A 19,058-nucleotide genomic window follows, 5' to 3' on the forward strand; every position below is an offset into this window, starting at 1 on the left:
TTATCAAGTAATTTGTTACTTCTTATCGAACTCGAAACATCGTACGAGATTTCTAGACGTCCGGAACTAAAAAGTAACTTTCTTTCATCTACACTATTACTTTCTTAAGAGAGAAATTCTTCAAAGGGTTTGAGATTGGAGATCAAACGCGATAACCCTTTTACCATCTTTTTATTCTAACACATACTAATTACAATATGTCTCTATTTTCCTTTTAACGAAATGTCTCCAATATAGAGCTATAAATTTTATTTTATCGAAATTGATCAATGCTTCTCATACGAATAAATTTCATCTTCCATTTTATCATCCAGTTGCCAATATCCTATTTTTGGGAACACATTTTCAAATGTTTTTCTTTTAAATAACTACAAGTTCAGAATCAAATATAGTCAGTAAAATAATAAAATCGAATTACGTGTTCAATATTTAAATAAAAACAATAGCCATTGTGGCAAAAATAGTTCCAGATAATTATTATAAAAATGATTATACAATAATTTTAATTTTTTTTTTGTTATATTTTAGCGAGTAGTGGATTAATAAACTATACGGAAAAAAACAAAATATTACCCTAAAGTTTGCAAAATAAATTTTTAAATGAAAATGACAATATTTAAATTATTGACAAAATTAATTGACAAACAAAAAATAGGAGTCTATTATGTAAACGTAAAAAAGAAAGAAGGTGTGATTCACCGTGTTCCTACTCGTTAAGGTTCAATTGCCAACGCGAAACGGAATCAAGTCTCTTTTCCATTTGCCAATTAAGAGTTAGTTAGAGAAAGAGAAAGAGAGATAAAGGAAAATAAGTAAAAGAAGAAGCAGGAAGAGAAGAAGATAAAGAGGAAGAGAGGGGAAGAAAAAAAAAAGAGTGAAGAAGAGAAGAACTGGCCGCCCACATGGAACAATTCTTGTAATTTCCGCCGTATCTCGGCGGTTTTCAAATTGATGAGCGCATATCAGGAGAAGAAGAAGAAAGAGAAAGAGGAAAGAGTAAAGAAGGGACAAAAAGGAGGAGGGGAAAGAGGGTTTATAACGTACGGTACGTTATCATTAATAATCCCGTTCGGTAAAGACGAGAGGTCGAAGACGGTCGGGGCTTTTGCTTCCTTCTTCTTCTTCTTCTTCTGCTGACTGATTTTCATTCTCCTCTTTCTATCCAATAATAATGATGACGACGAAGCAAAAGATGAAGATGAAGATGAAGATGAAGATGAAGATGAAGATGAAGTTGAAGTTGAAGTTAAAGTTGAAGGAGAAAGGAGACGTCGTAGTTGTCTTATCGTAGTTTATTTCTTTTCCTCTTATGTTAGAAGAAAGAGTTAGTCGAATACTTGCCAGTTTATGATCGACGATGTACAACAACCAACCACCACAGCGTGAGCATATAAGTCATGCAACATGATTTTTGTTGCAATATTCCCGCCCCCTCTTCCCCCCTCTCATATTCTTCGTTCGCACGAAACTTCAAGTTACTTCTTTCGTACGAGAACTCATGAAGAAGATCTAAATAATATCTCATATTATACTCGCGTCTTCGTCCTTTCTTTCGTGCCATTAATATTAGACGACTATTTTAATATCTAAGGTATAAAAAGGTCAAACATGGGCGAGGGGTGGGTGATGGTCTTTTTGTTTATAGCCTATCCAGTATTTTATTTTATTTTATTCTTTACTTTTAAAGTATAAGATAAATTAAATGATTGAGATCGAATTATAGTAAAAAAAAGGAATTAATTTGTATAATATAATATAATAATATTAATTAATTAACTTGTATAATATAGTTATATTATGCAAATATTATTATTTATCTCTAAAACTGTTAAAGAAAAGTTCGACAATGATTTTTATTCGATGCAACGTTGTGAAATAGATTCGAATCGTATTATTAGGGTTGAAACAAAAGTTCAATACGTTTATTATGCTATAAATTTTTATTTTTATTTTTAATTTTAATACACAAAAATACAATCAATTCTCGTAGGAGAATTATAAGTATATGTTATAAACTACATAATAGATAATTCTTGTAAAATTTACTTGGGAAATATTATTTAACAAAAAAAAGCACACGAAATTTTTTGTTTCACCCTAATAAATGAAGAAATAACTAACTAAGAACAAAAATAAATAAAAAAGACAGAAAGTAAGTAAACTCGTTTCCGTGTTTTCCACGTAAAAGATTTTTAGCCTTAGAAAGAGGAAGGGATATTTGGGAACAGAGACCCTACCACCCCCACCCCACCACAGCCCTTCTTTCTTCCTTCCTTTCTTTCTCGGTCCGATTCTTCTTTTCACCCTTGGAGAAAAAAAGGAAGGCACGTCGTTGTAGTCGTTGTAGTCGTTGTCGGCCATCGTACGTAACAAGTTCAGGGTCAAAAATAGTTGAGGAGACGCCGCGAGAGGAAAAGGGCCGTTTACCGGGGAGAGAAAACACCGGGGCGGCTATTTGGCATCGATCCGTCGTGACGCGTTGGAATTGAGGTAGGTCTTGCTCTCCCAAGGGAAACGACGACGAAACGACTGACTCTCTCTCTTATCCCAGTTCAGGGATGAATTTCAAGGACACGCGCCGAAAACCCACCAAGCGACGCGCCGCCACCCCAACCTTTGGTTGTAAACCACTAACCTTTTTTTTCCTGTCACTTCTTTTTCTTGTTTACTTTCTTTTTGATTATTATTATTATTATTGTCATTAATATTTATTTATTTATATATTTATTTCTTAATAAATAATTTGTAACATTTTATACTAGTTCTCAACTTTAAATGCTAAATATCCCGATCATACAGTTATTTTTATATAGAAAATAAATGATTAATGATAGAATATGTATATCATCGTTAATTAATTGTTATTAAATAAATCAATAATTTGATAACGAATAATATTATCTATAATATTAACGTATATTATCTCCATGAACGTAAACCGTGAAGAAATATTATTCCGGTGTTTATAATATCGTGTTTGTATCCAATTAGACAGGTTGTAATTATCAATACGTTATAATCCATAATTGAAGTAATTGCACAGAAGAAAGAAAAAAAAGAAATAAATAAATAAAGAAAGAAAGATAAAGATAAAGTGAAAAAAAATCCCTGTAGCGTGCGAGTTAAAGGCTTATTGCGTTCGCACGAATGGCGTGTAGATAAAGAAAGACAAAGAAGGAAAGAATTGTGAAAGAAGGGAGTATTATAAAAGGAAGGTTTAATCGATCGTAAGATTATCGCGAAGCCAAGTAGCCTAGTTTCGTTCGTTTAGGGTGAGAGGTTAAAAAGAACTTAAAAAGGATGAAAAAAAGAAACAAAAAAGAAATTGTAGAAGAAGAAAAAGAATAAGAAGGAAACTAAACCAAGCGGGAATAATACTGGGTAATGTTGGTTGTAGTTGTTGATGAGATGGTGGGTTTTAAACTTGGTAAGGGTTATATACCCAAACGAAAAGTCGGTTCAATTATTTTGCGTTCGAGCACGTTTCCACTCACTCCTTTCCCCCTCCTCCTACCCTCATCCGACCTCATTCCACCCTATCCCATCCCCAAACCCGCTCCACCCTTTTCTCTCTTCTTTTTGACTTTTTATTCTTCTCTCTCTCTCTCTTTCTTTCTTCCTTTCTTTCTTTTTCATTTCTCTCTAACTGCTAGTAGCAAAAGCAAAGCGTTGAGAGGAATCGTTCAGCTTGCTTAACAGGAAGCACGAACGTTTAAGCTAATGACCTTTAATGCAAAGCTCCATTGTACAACACGCCTCCTCCGTTGGGCCCTGTGATACACTAGGTGATGGTGGTAGTGATGATGTTGGTGGTATGGTATAGTTGTGTATACTTCCTAAGGTAGAAAAAAATCTAACCATCGAGAAAAAGGAAAAGAGAGAGATGTTAAAACCCACTACTACTACTATTAGAGAAGTGTATTCATCAGCCAATGGAAAAGAAGAGAGAGGGATAACACCACCCTTTTGCTTGAATGAATGAATACCTTTCGAAAGCTAATTAATGATCGATATGAAGAAGGGGAGAAAAGAGAAAAAAAGAAATAAAGCTTACCTATTCATTTGGATCAATGTGCTGTGCTGTTTTGTATCTCGTGTTGCTAATAAGTGAATCGAATCGAACGATACTTTGTCAATATAAATAAAAAACCCCAAACATTATTTAAAATACAAATTTTATTCAATAAAATGTTAATGTTTCATTAAAACGAAATATTTTCAATTGATATTTTCAATGCAATATCTGATTGGTAATCTATTAAAATCAATTTTTATAAGATTTTATTTTTATTTTACGATAAAAATATATATATTAGGTCTATCTGAAAGTACTGTCCGTTTTTAGAATAAAACATATCAATTATCATTATTTATAATTTCTTACCACAGCTTGATGACAATTTGTAAATTGCATTTTTTTTAAAATGTCTTATCCCTAGTGATAAAAAATTGAACTAGTGTTTGTCAAAATGGACAGAACTTTCCGGTAGACCTCATATATTTTATCTAAAAAAAAAAAAACGTGTAAAATCTTTACTGATTACAAGATAGTAATATAAAAAGTATTCCTTTTTTTATTTTAGAAAATAAAAATAAAAACGTTGATTTTTATAGTACAAAATTCTAAATTCAACTATTAAAGTAAACTTTTATCCATTAGCAATAAAATAAAATTAATTTTATTCTAAGCTTAAAAAGAAACTCCAAATAATCGACGACTTTTAGAGGAGGGGGAGGAGGTGTCTTTTTAAAAACAATTTCTTGAAAATTAAAATAATTATTTATAATTATTTCTCCAAAGGATAGGAAAATTCTACCAAAATAGTGATGAACTAACCGGAAAGACTAATATTAAAGGAAACTCTCGAACCAAATCAAAGTTCAACAAAGGGACAAATGAGGGATAGAAGAGTAGCAGGAGGAGGATAAGGAGAAGTGAAAGGGTTAAAAGGTAAACGTGCAAATATCTGGATCAAAGACGTGACCTGTTTGTACCAGTTTAACAGCACAGTCACAACGAAATTAGCCAGTGGTCTTATGGTCTTTTCGAGTAGCTACTATATATAGTAGCTACTATATATATATCTATCCCCATACAACCACCACCATCATCATCATCAACATCATCCTCTACGTTCTATCTTGCTAGCAACTATGCGAATGAGAAATCCGACTGGCCAAACTTCCGTCCACATCCTTTTTGCACGACCTCTGAATTTAATCAACGCCGGTCGGGCAGGGTAGAAAGTGAGAGAGAAAGGTTGAAGGTAGAAGGTTGTCGGTGAGATGAAGGAGAAGAAAGAGGGGGTGAGCGAGTACGCTTCAGGATTATATTACTTTGAAACTATCTAAGGAATATTACTCGGGGTACTCAGTTAGAAAGTACAGTGGGGGTTTCTCTCACGTTCGCAACGATCTCATGCCTACCGATTTTATACCCCTGTGCGTTAGGGTTGCTGCAGCTTGCTAGCCAAAGCTAGACCCACTACCGTGTAAACAAGCTCGTAGAAACTTGAAATATTCCCTCCTGACTTTTGCCATCTCCACTTCGAACTGATTATATCACCTATCTTTCTTTCACGAGTGTTCTAACTCATTTCATCTATTTTCCTCATTTTGAATAAGAAATTGTAACAAATAAACAAACAAAAAAAAGAAATAAGAATTTGTTTTCTTAAATTACTCGACTGTAAAAGGAAGTAAAAATAAAATTTAAAAAAATCAAGAAAAAAAATTCTTTGTCTCTTCGTTTAATAGGGAAAAAGGAAAAAAGGGATAATAATGATAGTGGTGGTTATTTTCTTTTTTCCTTCCTCGTGACAGTTTCCACATAAAGGGCTAAAGACGCATAGGAGAGACAACTTCGATATCGAAAGATTCGTACGCGACACGAACACGATAAATTCCTAACCGGCGTTTTCCTATTAGTCTCCGAATGGTTGTGAACGTGCCCGTCGTATATCAGCGTCGACTCATTGGGAATCAATGTCCATCGAACGAACGAACGACTAGGTAAAACGAGAAGGGTGAAGAAATGAAAAAAGAAAGATAAAAATAGAATGATATAGAAGAGGTTCCTCTTCTTGAGTTTCTCTTCTTCTTTTTATCCTTCGAGAAAGAGATAGAGAGAGAGAGAGAGAGAGAGAGAGAGAGAGAGAGAGAGAAAGAGAAACAGGAGCCAGTTGAATTACGACGAAAGCTTTTCGACGTCGTCCTTACGAGAGGAGTTCCTTTTAATTAATCTCGGCCCTTTTCTCCTCTTCGAGAACACAAGTACTATCATCCTGAGCTCACTTTCTTTCTTTCTTTCTTTTCTTTTTCTTCGTTTTTTTATCTGCCTCTGTCATGTTTTCTCAATGTCGTTGAATTACTAGTATTTCTTCGTAAAAGGAAAAAAATTATTTCGTAGAAATTATTATATTTTTATTATATTTATTTATTATATATTTAATAAAAAAGAAATTATATTATATATTTATTATATATTTTTAATTATTATATTTATATTTATTATATATTTTTAATTATTATATTTATATTTATTATATATTTAATAAAAAAGAAATTATTATATTTATTATATATTTATTTTCGTAGAAAGAAAAAAATTATTTAAGATCGTTATCACCACGAGATAGTATTTTTCAATTTTTATTTATTGTTATTGGGTGCACGTCATTTGTTATTATTTAGTCTTTCTTTTTTTTATCAGAGATAGTAGGTACTTAAGAGGGGTAAGGTTAATTCGATGAAAAAAAGGCATGTTTTTACGAATTTTTTTTGGCGATATGGGTAGTGCAAATATATTTGTTCAAAGTACATATAATAATACTTGGTTTGAACTATATTTTCCAAAATTTTCATACAAAAATATTGAGAATTAACAAAATGGCCGCCTATCTCCGGAGACGCCTCGAAAAAATCTTGAATTGCGGTGTTCAACGAAACTCTCGGAAAAATCTTCTAAATCAAAAAAATCAAAATGCATTATTTTAAATAAATGTTCTCCCAAGTATCCCTGGGACGAATTTTTTTTGTTGATTTTTTTTTTTTTTTTTTTTTTTAGCTCTTTGAAGTGAAAACATCAATTTTCACCAAAAAAAATCGGTCTATTTGTTACTGTAAAATTGACAATTTTCCAAAAAAAAGTAAAAAAGCTCCCAGGGTTACCTGGGGAATCATATCACGAAGTACTGTGCAAAATTTTAAAGCGATCGGCTGAGTATATTTTGAGGAAGGTTGAACACGGACTTTAAAAATGACAAGTTTCAGAAAAACGGTTTAAAGTTTTTCACATCAAAAAATACATAATAAATCTCGATAATTGCGTTATAATCCCACAGAGTCATCAATGTCAGGTCCATAGAGTAAAAAGCTTTCATCCAGAAGGTTTGAAGCATCTTTTTGTCTTTGTCTACGCAAAACTCTTTCTGCTTTACTGTCGTGCGGCGCTTGCTGCTCTGCTCTTGTAAATTCGCAACTCATCAACTTGTCGCACCCATTCGTGAGAACTTGGCCATGTTCCGATGTGCATCTCTTGCATAAATGCCAATAAAGCAAAAGAACCTTCATTAAAAGTGCATGCAGCTATATTAGCTGCAATTTCAACAACCGTAGAGGTGCCACTGACTGACTTAGGAGAAATCTTCCAAATAAGTTGGTTCAAACTTTCGTTGTTTGTTGTTCTGGGTGAAACCACCCAGACAACGCTGCAGAAGTTCATCCTTGCTCAAATCTTCATAAATGGGTTTCATGGCTTGTAAAACATCAGTAGGAAGAGCTGTGTAGAGCAGCTGCCGGCCGCTGACCAGCAGGTATAAAAAAAAACGGTCTAGAGGAGCGCTCGTTCAAATGCTCATAACTTTGTCAATTTTTCTCTGATCGACTTAAAATTTGGACACAATATGCTTGAGATGTTATACATTCATTTAAAATAATGCAAAAAAAATGCAAAAAAAAATTTTAAATACCTTACCCCCCCCCCCTTAAGGAGTAAAACCAAGTGAGAATTCTCTTCATTAAAAGAAAAGGTACTTAATAATAACATGAGTTGTTGTTTATTATTTATTATTAGTCGTAAAAAAACGAAATCGTTGTAAAACATCACACGTTGTGGTCGATTATTTTCTTTGATTTATGCACAAATATGATCACAAAATAAATTTATTAAATCAGATAACGAACGTGAAGATTTACCGCATATTTAAGTATATTTATATAAAAAAATAAAACAAAAGAAAAAAAAGAGAAGAAAAAAGATTCGTTTTAACGATCATAACAATCAATAAAGTTTTTTCCTCCGACATTTTACATCAATGTAATATTTATAACTTAAAAATAGATGATAAAAAAAAATAAATAGATAAATAAAAAATTGATGAAAAGCAGAATGATTAGATTTCTTTTTTGTGTGTGTACATTCGAAGCTCATTAAAATAAAAAAAGAGACTTGAGTAATCGTTAACATATAGAGAAATCGATTTTTATCGATCTTTAACGAGCTTTGAAATACAGTAAGAATGTAACACATACATTTGGTTTGTACATATTACTACACATATATAATAACAAAATGAACTGGTATATAATCGTTGAAGAGGTGCCGTGAGACCGGTAACGAGCCACTCCTAGATTCGATATATCTCTATAAGATGTGCTAACGTGTGTGAAGTTATCGCCTTGCGGCACGCCACCACCTTTTCATTTCCGTTTTCGTTACTACACAACACTATATATATATTCTCTATTTCATCTATATCGATTTATTATTTCGTCTCGATACCATAGACCATAAACGTCAAAATTCGATCCATTACATCCTGACCGATATATTTTCTCAATTCCATTTAATGATCTATTTAGCAGACTTTATAAATAAAAATAAAATAAATAAAGAAAGGAAGAGAGATAAAAAGGTGACAATGTTTTTTATAAATTTGTATTTATTTTTTTTATTTAATTTTCTTGACTACCAAGTGTTGTAGATGTATGTGTTTGTATGACCGTAGCCGTTATCGATTCATTGCCGTTACTATGGATTTTCGTTCGCTTTTTTCAAATCACCCTCCCCCTTTAAAGAAGTTTTCACTTAAAAAAATATATATATAAAAACGATACATATATCAAAGAGAGTAAAAAAAAAAAGAACGAGAAAGAGAAAAGAAAAAGAATATCCGCTGATTTCCAATTCACGCCACAACAATCTCGGGCTTTTAAAAAGCGACGTAACTAAACGCACATATGGGGGTGAGTATGGGGGTGTAAGGGGAAGAGAAAGCGTTGGTGATGGTAGTAGTAGGTTGTTCGTTGCCTGCATATCGGTATTCACCGAGCAAAAGGCAAACCTTGCATTTTGCAATTCGCATAGAAGGGTGGGTGGCTCTGGCACCCTTGTTCGAAGCAAGAGAGAGGGTTAGAGAGACGCATATACATACCCCCCCTCACTAAAACCCGCCACCGGCCGAGTCTCGTTGTTGTTCCCTGCCAACATTGCTACGGCAAAAGGGATACGTTTGAGGGTCTCTTCCTCTCTTCCTACTCCTCCTATTCTCTCCTCCTTTCTGTACTACGCATACGATCATTCTCTTCCCTCTCTCTCTCTCCCTGTCTCTTTCTCGTCACGTCGTTAGAGGGTTGCGAGTTTGAAACGAAATGCGACGCAATTGGAAACCGGAATATCCCCGGACCGGTTTTAGTTCGATCGAAAATATCATTCTTCTCATATATATATATATATATATATATATCTGTCTCTCTTGTTGTAAGGGGGAGGAAGGACCAACCAGTAATATCCTGAGCCTGTGGGAATACGTTGCTTAGTTTCCGAATCATCATCATAATAGTAATCACCAATCGATGATTTCCCCTATCTTTCATATCCTTAAAATATATTCTTCATGTGTATATGAATTCTATAATTCATTGGCAACTAAATTTCACGTCGGTTTATTTTTTTTTAGAAGTTTATTTTATTCAATAAAAATTAACAAATTAATAAATAATTTATTCTTCTTTGTTAAAATTTTAAAAATAAAGACAAAAATTTAATTGTCGCAAAACCTAATGTTATTAGAATTATATAGACTTTTTATATACTATTCAAATATTCTCAATAACAATACGTTAAATCGAGATAATAATGGAAAATTGAATTTTGATTTAAAATTTGTTTCGTCGTATAAATCGTAAGAAACAAGCTAGTTCTCTTGGAATGAATCGTCGTCTACGTGTTTCTTATTGTGGAAAAGAATATACGCAAACAAGTATTCATATAAGTTGCGATTAGTTTACTTAGACACGTACGCACATTGTTCTATTGTGTTTAAGTGTTCCTGGTTAATACCTTTGAGCAAGTAAGTTTTAGAAACGTTAGTATTGTTACTTCAAGAAACAAGAATGATCGAAGTTTGACGAAACATTTCTAAACTATAAACGGTATTTCTGTAAACTAACATTATTTGTTAATTTTAATCAAAATAATTACAGAACAATACTTTCTTTTCTTTTTCTTTCTCTCGTACATGAAGTATAATACAACAACAACGAATATACATACAACTACCACAATGACCCCCCCCCTAATCTTCCCTCTTTTTATTTCCATTCGTTCTTGGTACACAAAACGAACAGCAGCAGTTTTTCTTTAACCCATGTCAGAAAAGGTACACAGAAATTGGTTGAGAAGAAGGAAAGAACAAGGACTAGCCTGCTGCTGCTGCTGCTACGGTGGTATTCTGGTTCATACAAACTGTTGTGTGTAATTCTCGTACTACGCACCATAAAGGGTCACGTCCCACCCTACCCTACTACCACCTTTTTCTCCATTTCTTTATTTTTCCACCTTTTTGTCTTTCTCCTTCTCTCGTTTTTTCCTTTCGTCTCGTTTTCTTCGTATTCGAAGTTCTCGTTGAACTACCAACATGCTCTAGAGGTTCTGTCTCTTTGTATGTTAGAAAAGCTAAACATCTAAAGGTCGCCTTGAAAAGAGACTTTACGATTTTACGATCGTTCTTTGACGTAGAACGTAACAAGAAAAGTATCCGAGGATCCCTTTACCTTTTTTTTTATTTCTCTTACGACCTGTACCGGTAATACGTATGTTACACGTTTTTTTTTTTCTCTTCTCTGTCTCTGTCTCGAGGGACACGAAAATGTCAAATGAAAAAATAAAAGAGAAGAACAAAAAAAAAGAAAAGAAATAAAATAAAAAGTAGAAGAAGAAGAAGAAAAGAAAAAAAAAGGGATGATAACTTAACCGTTTAGCATCGTAACCAACGAGCTGATGGTAGTTTAACTATCGAAGTATACTCGTCGAAGCCCAACCCCCTTAAACTAAATTAACCCTTTCGACACAACGTCCTGTCCTTTCTCTCTCTCTCTCTCTCTCTCTCTCTCTCTCTCTCTCTCTCTCTCTCTCTCTCCCCTATCCCTCTTTCGAACTTTATTTTTTTTTTACTCGTGCTGATGTAATCCCGGAGAACCAGTGGCAGCACAAGTCCTTTCGATTAAAATATAATAGTGTAGAGAGAGAGAGAAAGAGAGAGAGAGAGAGAGAGAGAGAGAGAACGAAGGCTCGATTATGGTTGCTCGTTCGGAAAGCCGCAGGCACTTAGCCGAGTTCGTAAGGGGAGCCGACTATTTTACTAGTCATCCTTCACTTTGTACTCACAAACATACATATACGACGTACACCCCAAAATATAGGACCATGTCAAGGTCGAACTCGAACATACTTCGTCCTACAATCTCATCTCATCTCATTTAATCGCATATCATTTCATCTCATCTGATCTGATCTCATATCATCTCATCTCATTTCATATTATCTCATATTATCTCATCTCATATCATCTCATTTCATTTTCCTCAATTGTTATAATAAATATGACGAACTTTTATCTATATTTTTCTTCAATATAATTTCAACGAACGAATGAATCATTTGAATGCAACAGAAAGGATGAATTCGCAATAACGAAAATTGAAGAGTGTGTCATATCCTCCTCTCCCTCTTCCCTTTCCTCTTCCTTTTACCCCTACTACTCCGTTTATCGATCCTATTCAAAACGTAAATGCGTAGTTGCGTTGCCATATTACTCCATCGTCAAAACCAGATTCGAACCCTTTTACGAGCCCTCTCTCTCTCTCTCTCTCTCTCTCTCTCTCTCTCTCTCTCTCTCTCTCTCTCTCTCTATGCTACCATCCGACACCGATGCACGAATAATTCGATGACTTGTTTTATGCGCGTCGCATATTATATACCCCCACCCCTGCCCTCAAAAGTACTCGCAGTACATTTTTATCATTTCTCTTTTAAACTTTGTTTCCCCCATTTTTTCCTTTCCGTTATTGCGAATATTCATAATTTACGTACGCGCTGGATCGACGATTTTATTTTTTATATTCATCATGGCAAGCTTGTTATTTATGAAATTTTAATTTTAATGAATTAAACGTCAAATAATTAAAATAATATTTATCCCTTTTGGTTTTCTTTTTACTATTATTATTATTGTTATTATTTTCTTTAATTGAAAAAATCGATCGATTTTTATTGACAACGAAAGAAATTGTCGAATGATTCGTATGTAAAAAAATTAAAAAAGGAACCAGAATGCATTAAAAAAAAAAAGAAAAGGAAGAAAATAATGACGTTATTATTTCAACGAGGAAGTAGTATTTAAAGCGCGTGCGTAGGAGAGCAAAATGCGTACGTGCAGAAAATGCGAGAATAAGTGCAGGGTAAAAGCACCCAACGACGGACGAAGGGGGTTGGTATTGATTTTCCCTCGTATTTGGGGTAGGACGACAGTGTTACGACGCAACGCGCGAAAGGATTCGTTCCGGAAGGGCGTGATCGTGATGCGCACAAGAGGAACGATGCTTGTTTGCGAAAAAAAGAAAAAAAACAAGAAAACGATCGGTTTCGCGTGAGATTAATCGGTGATAATAAAAAGAGAAAAGAGGAGGAACCCTCATGCGGGTGGTGTGCTGATATATTCGCATGATTTATTCTGATTCTAACTTTAGTAATTGGTAACACTCTAAATGCTAAACTTTTTCGTTCTTTTTCTTTTTTAGGTTTTAATCTCAATTATGTTATCTCGAACGTTCGTACGAATAAAAAGTATTGATGGTAAACAGAATCAAAGTCGAATACTGCAATAATTAAAACTTATTTTTGCAATGATCGAATTATCAAATCGATTTTTATTCTCGTACATTATTATATATAGGAATTTGTATTTATTTATTTATTTATTTAGTAACGCGAAACAATCAGTGATAAATAAATTAGAATAGCATGATAGTTGTGATAATTAAACAACATTGGGTATCAACTATATCTTTGTTCAACAAGTTTTAACAATTTTTAGAAAATTTATTTTGTTATATTAAACGGTATTAGGTTAACCAATGAATCCATACGATTGATATCATTTAGATAAATTAGGGAAACAAACCTACGTAAATTTATCGTTCAGTTGAATATGGTCATTTTGTTGACGCTAAAAACCTATCAACGTGAGGTCAAATGTAATGGTAATGTAGTTCATATACTGACCAAAAACATTAACATATAAATTATTTATTTCTAAATAAAAGAAAATATGTTCTTCCTAATCCAATGAGCTAAAATCTTATTATATATTAAAACATGTTTTTTTTTTAAACGGTCATTTGACCATTCATTGTAAGAATAGAATTATACTTATTATATTATAATATAATATATTATAATATAGTGTCGTTAGATGTATTAAATTAGTAGTTTTAAATTTCTTACCTTAATATGATAGGAGTTCAATTTGGTCCTGGGTAAGCTGTTAAATGCGCTGAAGTCCAAACGACGAGAAAAGATGCCATTGGCACCGCAGCTTTGCCTGAAATGAACAACATTCATGGTTATTACGACTTTGATCATTACAGGTATTAGAAAAACAATTAATCAGTCAACAAATACATATATCAATGACTTTTGTAAAGACCTGTGTGTATGTGTGTCTACCGTTTGAAAATATTTCCTCCTTTCAATATCATTTTTAATTAAAAATTGATTACTTAATTATTTAAATAATAAGACATGATTTTTTTTCAAATTCATTATTTAACGAATAGAGTAAAAATGAAATAAAGAAACATGGATTAAAGAAAAGAGAGAATAAGAGAGAAACTAAACATTCCATTTGAAGAAAGGCTTGCACAGGAAAAGCTTGTATAAAGGAAGGAAGAAGGTTGAGGGGATGCGAGGGAGGGATGGAGGAGGACACAGTGAATTTCTCGTGAATCATAATAATTCCGCACCCTTCTTTCCTATCCCTTGATAACCCTCGAGAAGGAAGCGGCAAAAGAAACGGGCGATAAAACTCATACGCATATGTTTGTACTAGTAAGATACGTACACATACGTACTACTACACAACGAAAGACATATATATACATATATACACGCATTTATATGGTAAATGTATTGGTATATATTTTTTACGTATACAAATTTACTCGAGGATACGGACGAGTGCTGAGCTATAGCTTAGGAGCTTTTCAAGCTATACGTATGTACTCTCTTCTTTATTTCAGATTTCCGGACTTGCTTGAAAAAAAAAAAAAAAATGAATTTTAAAAATATCGACTCTCGACGATATATATATATAAAATGTGTGTGTTTCTTTTTCCAACGTGAAAGAACGAGAATTACGAGGAGCTATGATGATGATGATGTAAGAAGGAATCGTTTTATTTGAAACGAGCTTTTTTGAAACGAATAAGAACGTATTTATGTAAAAGTATCTCTCTTTCTCTCTCTCTCTCTCTCTCTCTCTCTCTCTTTCATTCTCTCCTCGTTTTTTTTAGATGCCATGCTCTCGGATAAATTATTATTTGAAAGCATATCAAAGCAAAACTTTGTTGTTTTTTAATTCAACATAAATATATATTATTTATTATAAATATTACGAGATATATGAATTTAAATCGGAATCATTTATTTATATTATACATTTTTTTTTAAATCGAATATATATATATATAGATGTGTCTGTAAAAGAAAAGGAATGTATCAAATTATTATTACAATTTTGTAGTAGGTAACATAAACCTTCTCTTTCTTTTAGATACCATTCTTCTACCTCCTGTCCAAATTCCAATCGTTAATATCAGTTCACGAATACAATTTAAATATCGATGAAGTTAATTGCGATTAAACACAACGAACTATTCAACGTATTTTAATTACGTTTTTAAATAAAAATCGGAATTAATTGAAAACAAAAAAATGGCCAGATTGTTAAAACTCGACGTTAAAACCCAGTTATACGATATGTTACAAAGTAGGTATCCATAAACATGCGTGGTAAGGTTAAATGTTAAATCAAAAATACTCGACTAAAAGAAAAACAAAACAAAAAAACTGTAACAAACAACAACTCGCGCTCGATGATGATTACGTGAATTTTCGATAAAATTGATAAACGGATTTCAAAAAATAAAAATAAAAAAAAAGAAAATACGTAGTAAATTATGGAATAAAAAAAGTGAAAAAATAATCGTAAAGTTTAAAAAAAAAAAAAGAAAAAAACCGTTTTATTGATTGAATGACGCAAATTGTGTCATCGGAAAACGAGACAAGCGAGCAAACAAACAGTGCAAACAGTCAAATGCAAGTAGAGACAAGCAACAGCAGCAGCAGCAGACGTAGTAGAAACTGAGAGACAATATAGCAGAGAACGGCGATATAGTTGAAAAAGAGGAGAAGGGGGAGGAAGAGGAAGAGGAAGAGGAAGAACGAGAGTGAGAAAGAGAGAGATAGAAACAACTCGACCTTAACCTTGGCCTCCACTCGAATGAAATCGTCCTATCGTCGCCCGTATCGGTTATTTTTGGCAATGTCAAGCAAGGGTCACGAAAATATTACGCGTTCGTCCCCTCCCCCATCCCCCCCTCCTCTTTTCTCACCACACCCCGCCATCAATGTGGCCTCCCCTCCTAGCAGCAATTGAAGGAAAACAAAATGAAAAACACACGAGTTTAGAAGAAGGGGGGAGGGGTCTTGCTTGTGTTATGCTATGCGATCGAATGTAATTGGAGAACTCATTTTGTTTTGTTCATAATCATTTTTACATAATTTCTCGACTATTAATATCAATAATCTATTTCTATTTATAAAAGCACTCGTTATCGATGAACAAAAACACATGATAATTCGTAATAAATGAGCCAACCCCTCATTCCTCTACCCTGTGGGTATTTATGATAACTTATCGGAAATCAATTGGAAAAAATCTCTACGTTAGTGGTATCCCAAACAAGTGGGGAAGAAAACAGTTGACCTAATCGTTATGATAATAATCGTGCGAAGATAACACTAAACCGATCCCTCCAAGAACATTATCGAGATCGAATGATTATTCTTTTATGAGAGGAAGAATGTTGTTTTTCTTTTTCTTCTTCTTCTATATATTTTACGTAACATTAAATATCTCTTCTCTTTAATTCTCACTTCACTTCTCGTAGGCGGTGTGCAATTTTGGTGTTAATCGGACGAATAACTCGGCCAATAATAATCATCGTCCTCGACGATGTTCATGCTGTTTAAACGAGAAAGAATGAAAACGTGAGTTTAACGAAGATGACTTCTCCTGAGTTTATGACTTTTTTTCTTCTCTCTCTCTCTCTCTCTCTCTCTCTCTCTCTCTTTCTCTCTTTTAATAAAAACTAACGATATTATTACCAGAAATGGGCCGCTTTACAATGATTCCACATGGCTGCTTTACTAATGGATCTTCTTCTTCTTCTTCTCGATGAACGTACGAATAGACACACAGTATAGTTTTAAATAAATAATTTCAATTTTCGTTAAAAAAAAATTGTAATATTAATTAGGAAGAAGGAGGAAGTTTCTACGTATTTTTCTTGATAGTTTTAAACTAACGTAATTTAAAAAAAATAATAATAAATAAATCTAACATTTGATCATAATTTATTCGATCAATGTATTATTTTTTAGACAAACGCCGAGAATTAACCTAATTTTATCGTAATCTATATCAATATTAAATTAATTACTTATTTAACCCTTTGAGTGTTGAATACTTATACTTTTACCTAAAATGTTTTGTAAGAAGAATAATTTATCATTAACCAGATTCTAATAATAAATTATATTTAATAATTGAAGTTTTAGTTTCTGAATATAATTTAATTGACTAATATAAATATTAAATTATTTTACATTAATATTAACAAACACGTATATGCTTTGAATGATAAGGTTAGTAATTTTTACCAAACGCATATATGCGTCCATAGCACATTCAAAGGGTTAAAAAATCTTATAATATAACTTTTGAATTAAAATACGAAGAAGAAACTCCCCCCCCCCCACAGTTCGATAGTTTAACGATCAACAAATATTATTATAATATATTTTTTCAACTCCGTGTTTCTAACTGTAAAAAGAAAAAGAAAGAAAAAAATAAATGAAAAAAAAAAAAACAAAGTGAACGATCATGACTCACGTTAGGTGATAGGCGGAGGAAACAAATACGGGCAACGGATTACGTCGCAACTAATTAACGAATCGCGGCATGCACGAACACACACACAGACAACGATAATGAACGTTTTAAAAATAACTTTTAATAGCTGGCGCTCTCGTGTTTACGATAACTTATTTACGTATATTTCGTTTCCTGTCCCTCTCGGACGAAATGACTTGTACGAATTATCTGCACATATGGCATGCATACTACGCGTACTATACACGTGTACGTGCGTGTAAGTGTAAATAAAAATTTTAATGATAGTATAACAGATAATGGTTTTGATAAAAGACAAGTTAAAAACCTGTAAAATATTAATATCTATTATCGATACAAATTATCGACATTGAAATAAAATATAGTTTAACAAACTTTACAGTTGGTCAAGAGTAAACGTAAAATAGTAAACAAAATAATTAATACGTTAATTCATGGTTTAAAAAAAAGACCAAGAAAAAAAAAAGAAAAAATAAAAAACACAACACATCAGCCAACGTCGAGTCAAGGTCGAAAAGATAATCCTTTGATCGAAAAATAAAATAAAAATATAAGTCAAAAGAAAATAACTCGTAACATGTTTTATGAATCACACGCGTGGTATCCCATCATCATCATCGTCAACTGACAAATTCTCCTGGGCTTTTGCACAGTTTCTAATCTCGACATTCACAAGCACGTTAGAAAAGAACACGGTGTATTGCATCACATTGGGACTTATTGTTTTTAGTATGACTAATACTCTTCGTAAAGAATTACGTAATACAACACAACACAACACAACACCGTCACGAGAAAGACAGAGAAGACGACAGATACGAATCGATATTTATGTTAACCACAGTATTTGGATTGAACTATTGTAAGAGGGGGAGGGGGAGAGGAGAGAACATCATATCGCGTGTGTTTACCTCCTACGAAAAATAACTCGAAAGAAACACGTTTGTTTCTTAGAACGTATGCGATAAGCTGAAAGAGGAGAAAGAGAGAGAGAGAGAGAGAGAGAGAAAGAGAGAGAGAGAGAGAGAGAGAGAGAGAGATAGATAGAAGAAAAAAAAATCTACTCGATGAAAAATATAAGAAAAATAATATTCGACAAATCATCGTATCTTGTTTACATTTTCTAAGTTTAGTATCGTAGCGTATGTTATGTGTATATATATAATATTATATAATATAATACATAAAAAATTAAAAGTGCATAATGATAAATAACATCCGTTTAAATTGAAAACAATTAAAATCACGAATAGTAAATTTTCAACATGTTCGTCGTGAGCGAAAAATCGTCGTCATACTTCGCGGTCCAATTAGCATCAGAGTTCCTATTATCAATGATACCGTCGTGTACACGTGTTACGTATGTCTATGTGTAGGTGTGTGTGTGTATATAGGCGTAACAACGCAACATTGTTATCACGAAGCAAACGAACATAAAAGAAAAAAATACGATGTAGCTAGGAGGGATACACGTACAAAATAATCGCAAGATTATAACCTAAGCAGTATTCGACTTGGCTG

At 33.0% G+C, this 19,058-nt stretch overlaps 2 protein-coding genes across 2 annotated transcripts in view; one reads left to right on the plus strand and one right to left on the minus strand.

Moving 5' to 3' along the window:
* The window catches only part of heca (hdc homolog, cell cycle regulator), a 165,029-nt gene that overhangs the window by 127,600 nt on the left and 18,371 nt on the right, over positions 1–19,058 (minus strand). Inside the window, exon 2 of the mRNA XM_015319279.2 lies at positions 13,787–13,883. Coding sequence (XP_015174765.1) covers positions 13,787–13,883 — 97 coding nt within the window. The remainder of the gene's footprint in view (positions 1–13,786; positions 13,884–19,058) is intronic.
* Positions 1–19,058, plus strand: part of LOC107065519 (chymotrypsin inhibitor) — a 132,037-nt gene that overhangs the window by 49,431 nt on the left and 63,548 nt on the right. The window lies entirely within an intron of this gene.

This window comes from Polistes dominula, unplaced genomic scaffold, assembly GCF_049000335.1.
Source record: "Polistes dominula isolate Pdom_NZ unplaced genomic scaffold, Pdom_raw_medaka contig_24, whole genome shotgun sequence".
NCBI classification, from domain to species: Eukaryota; Metazoa; Arthropoda; class Insecta; order Hymenoptera; family Vespidae; genus Polistes; species Polistes dominula.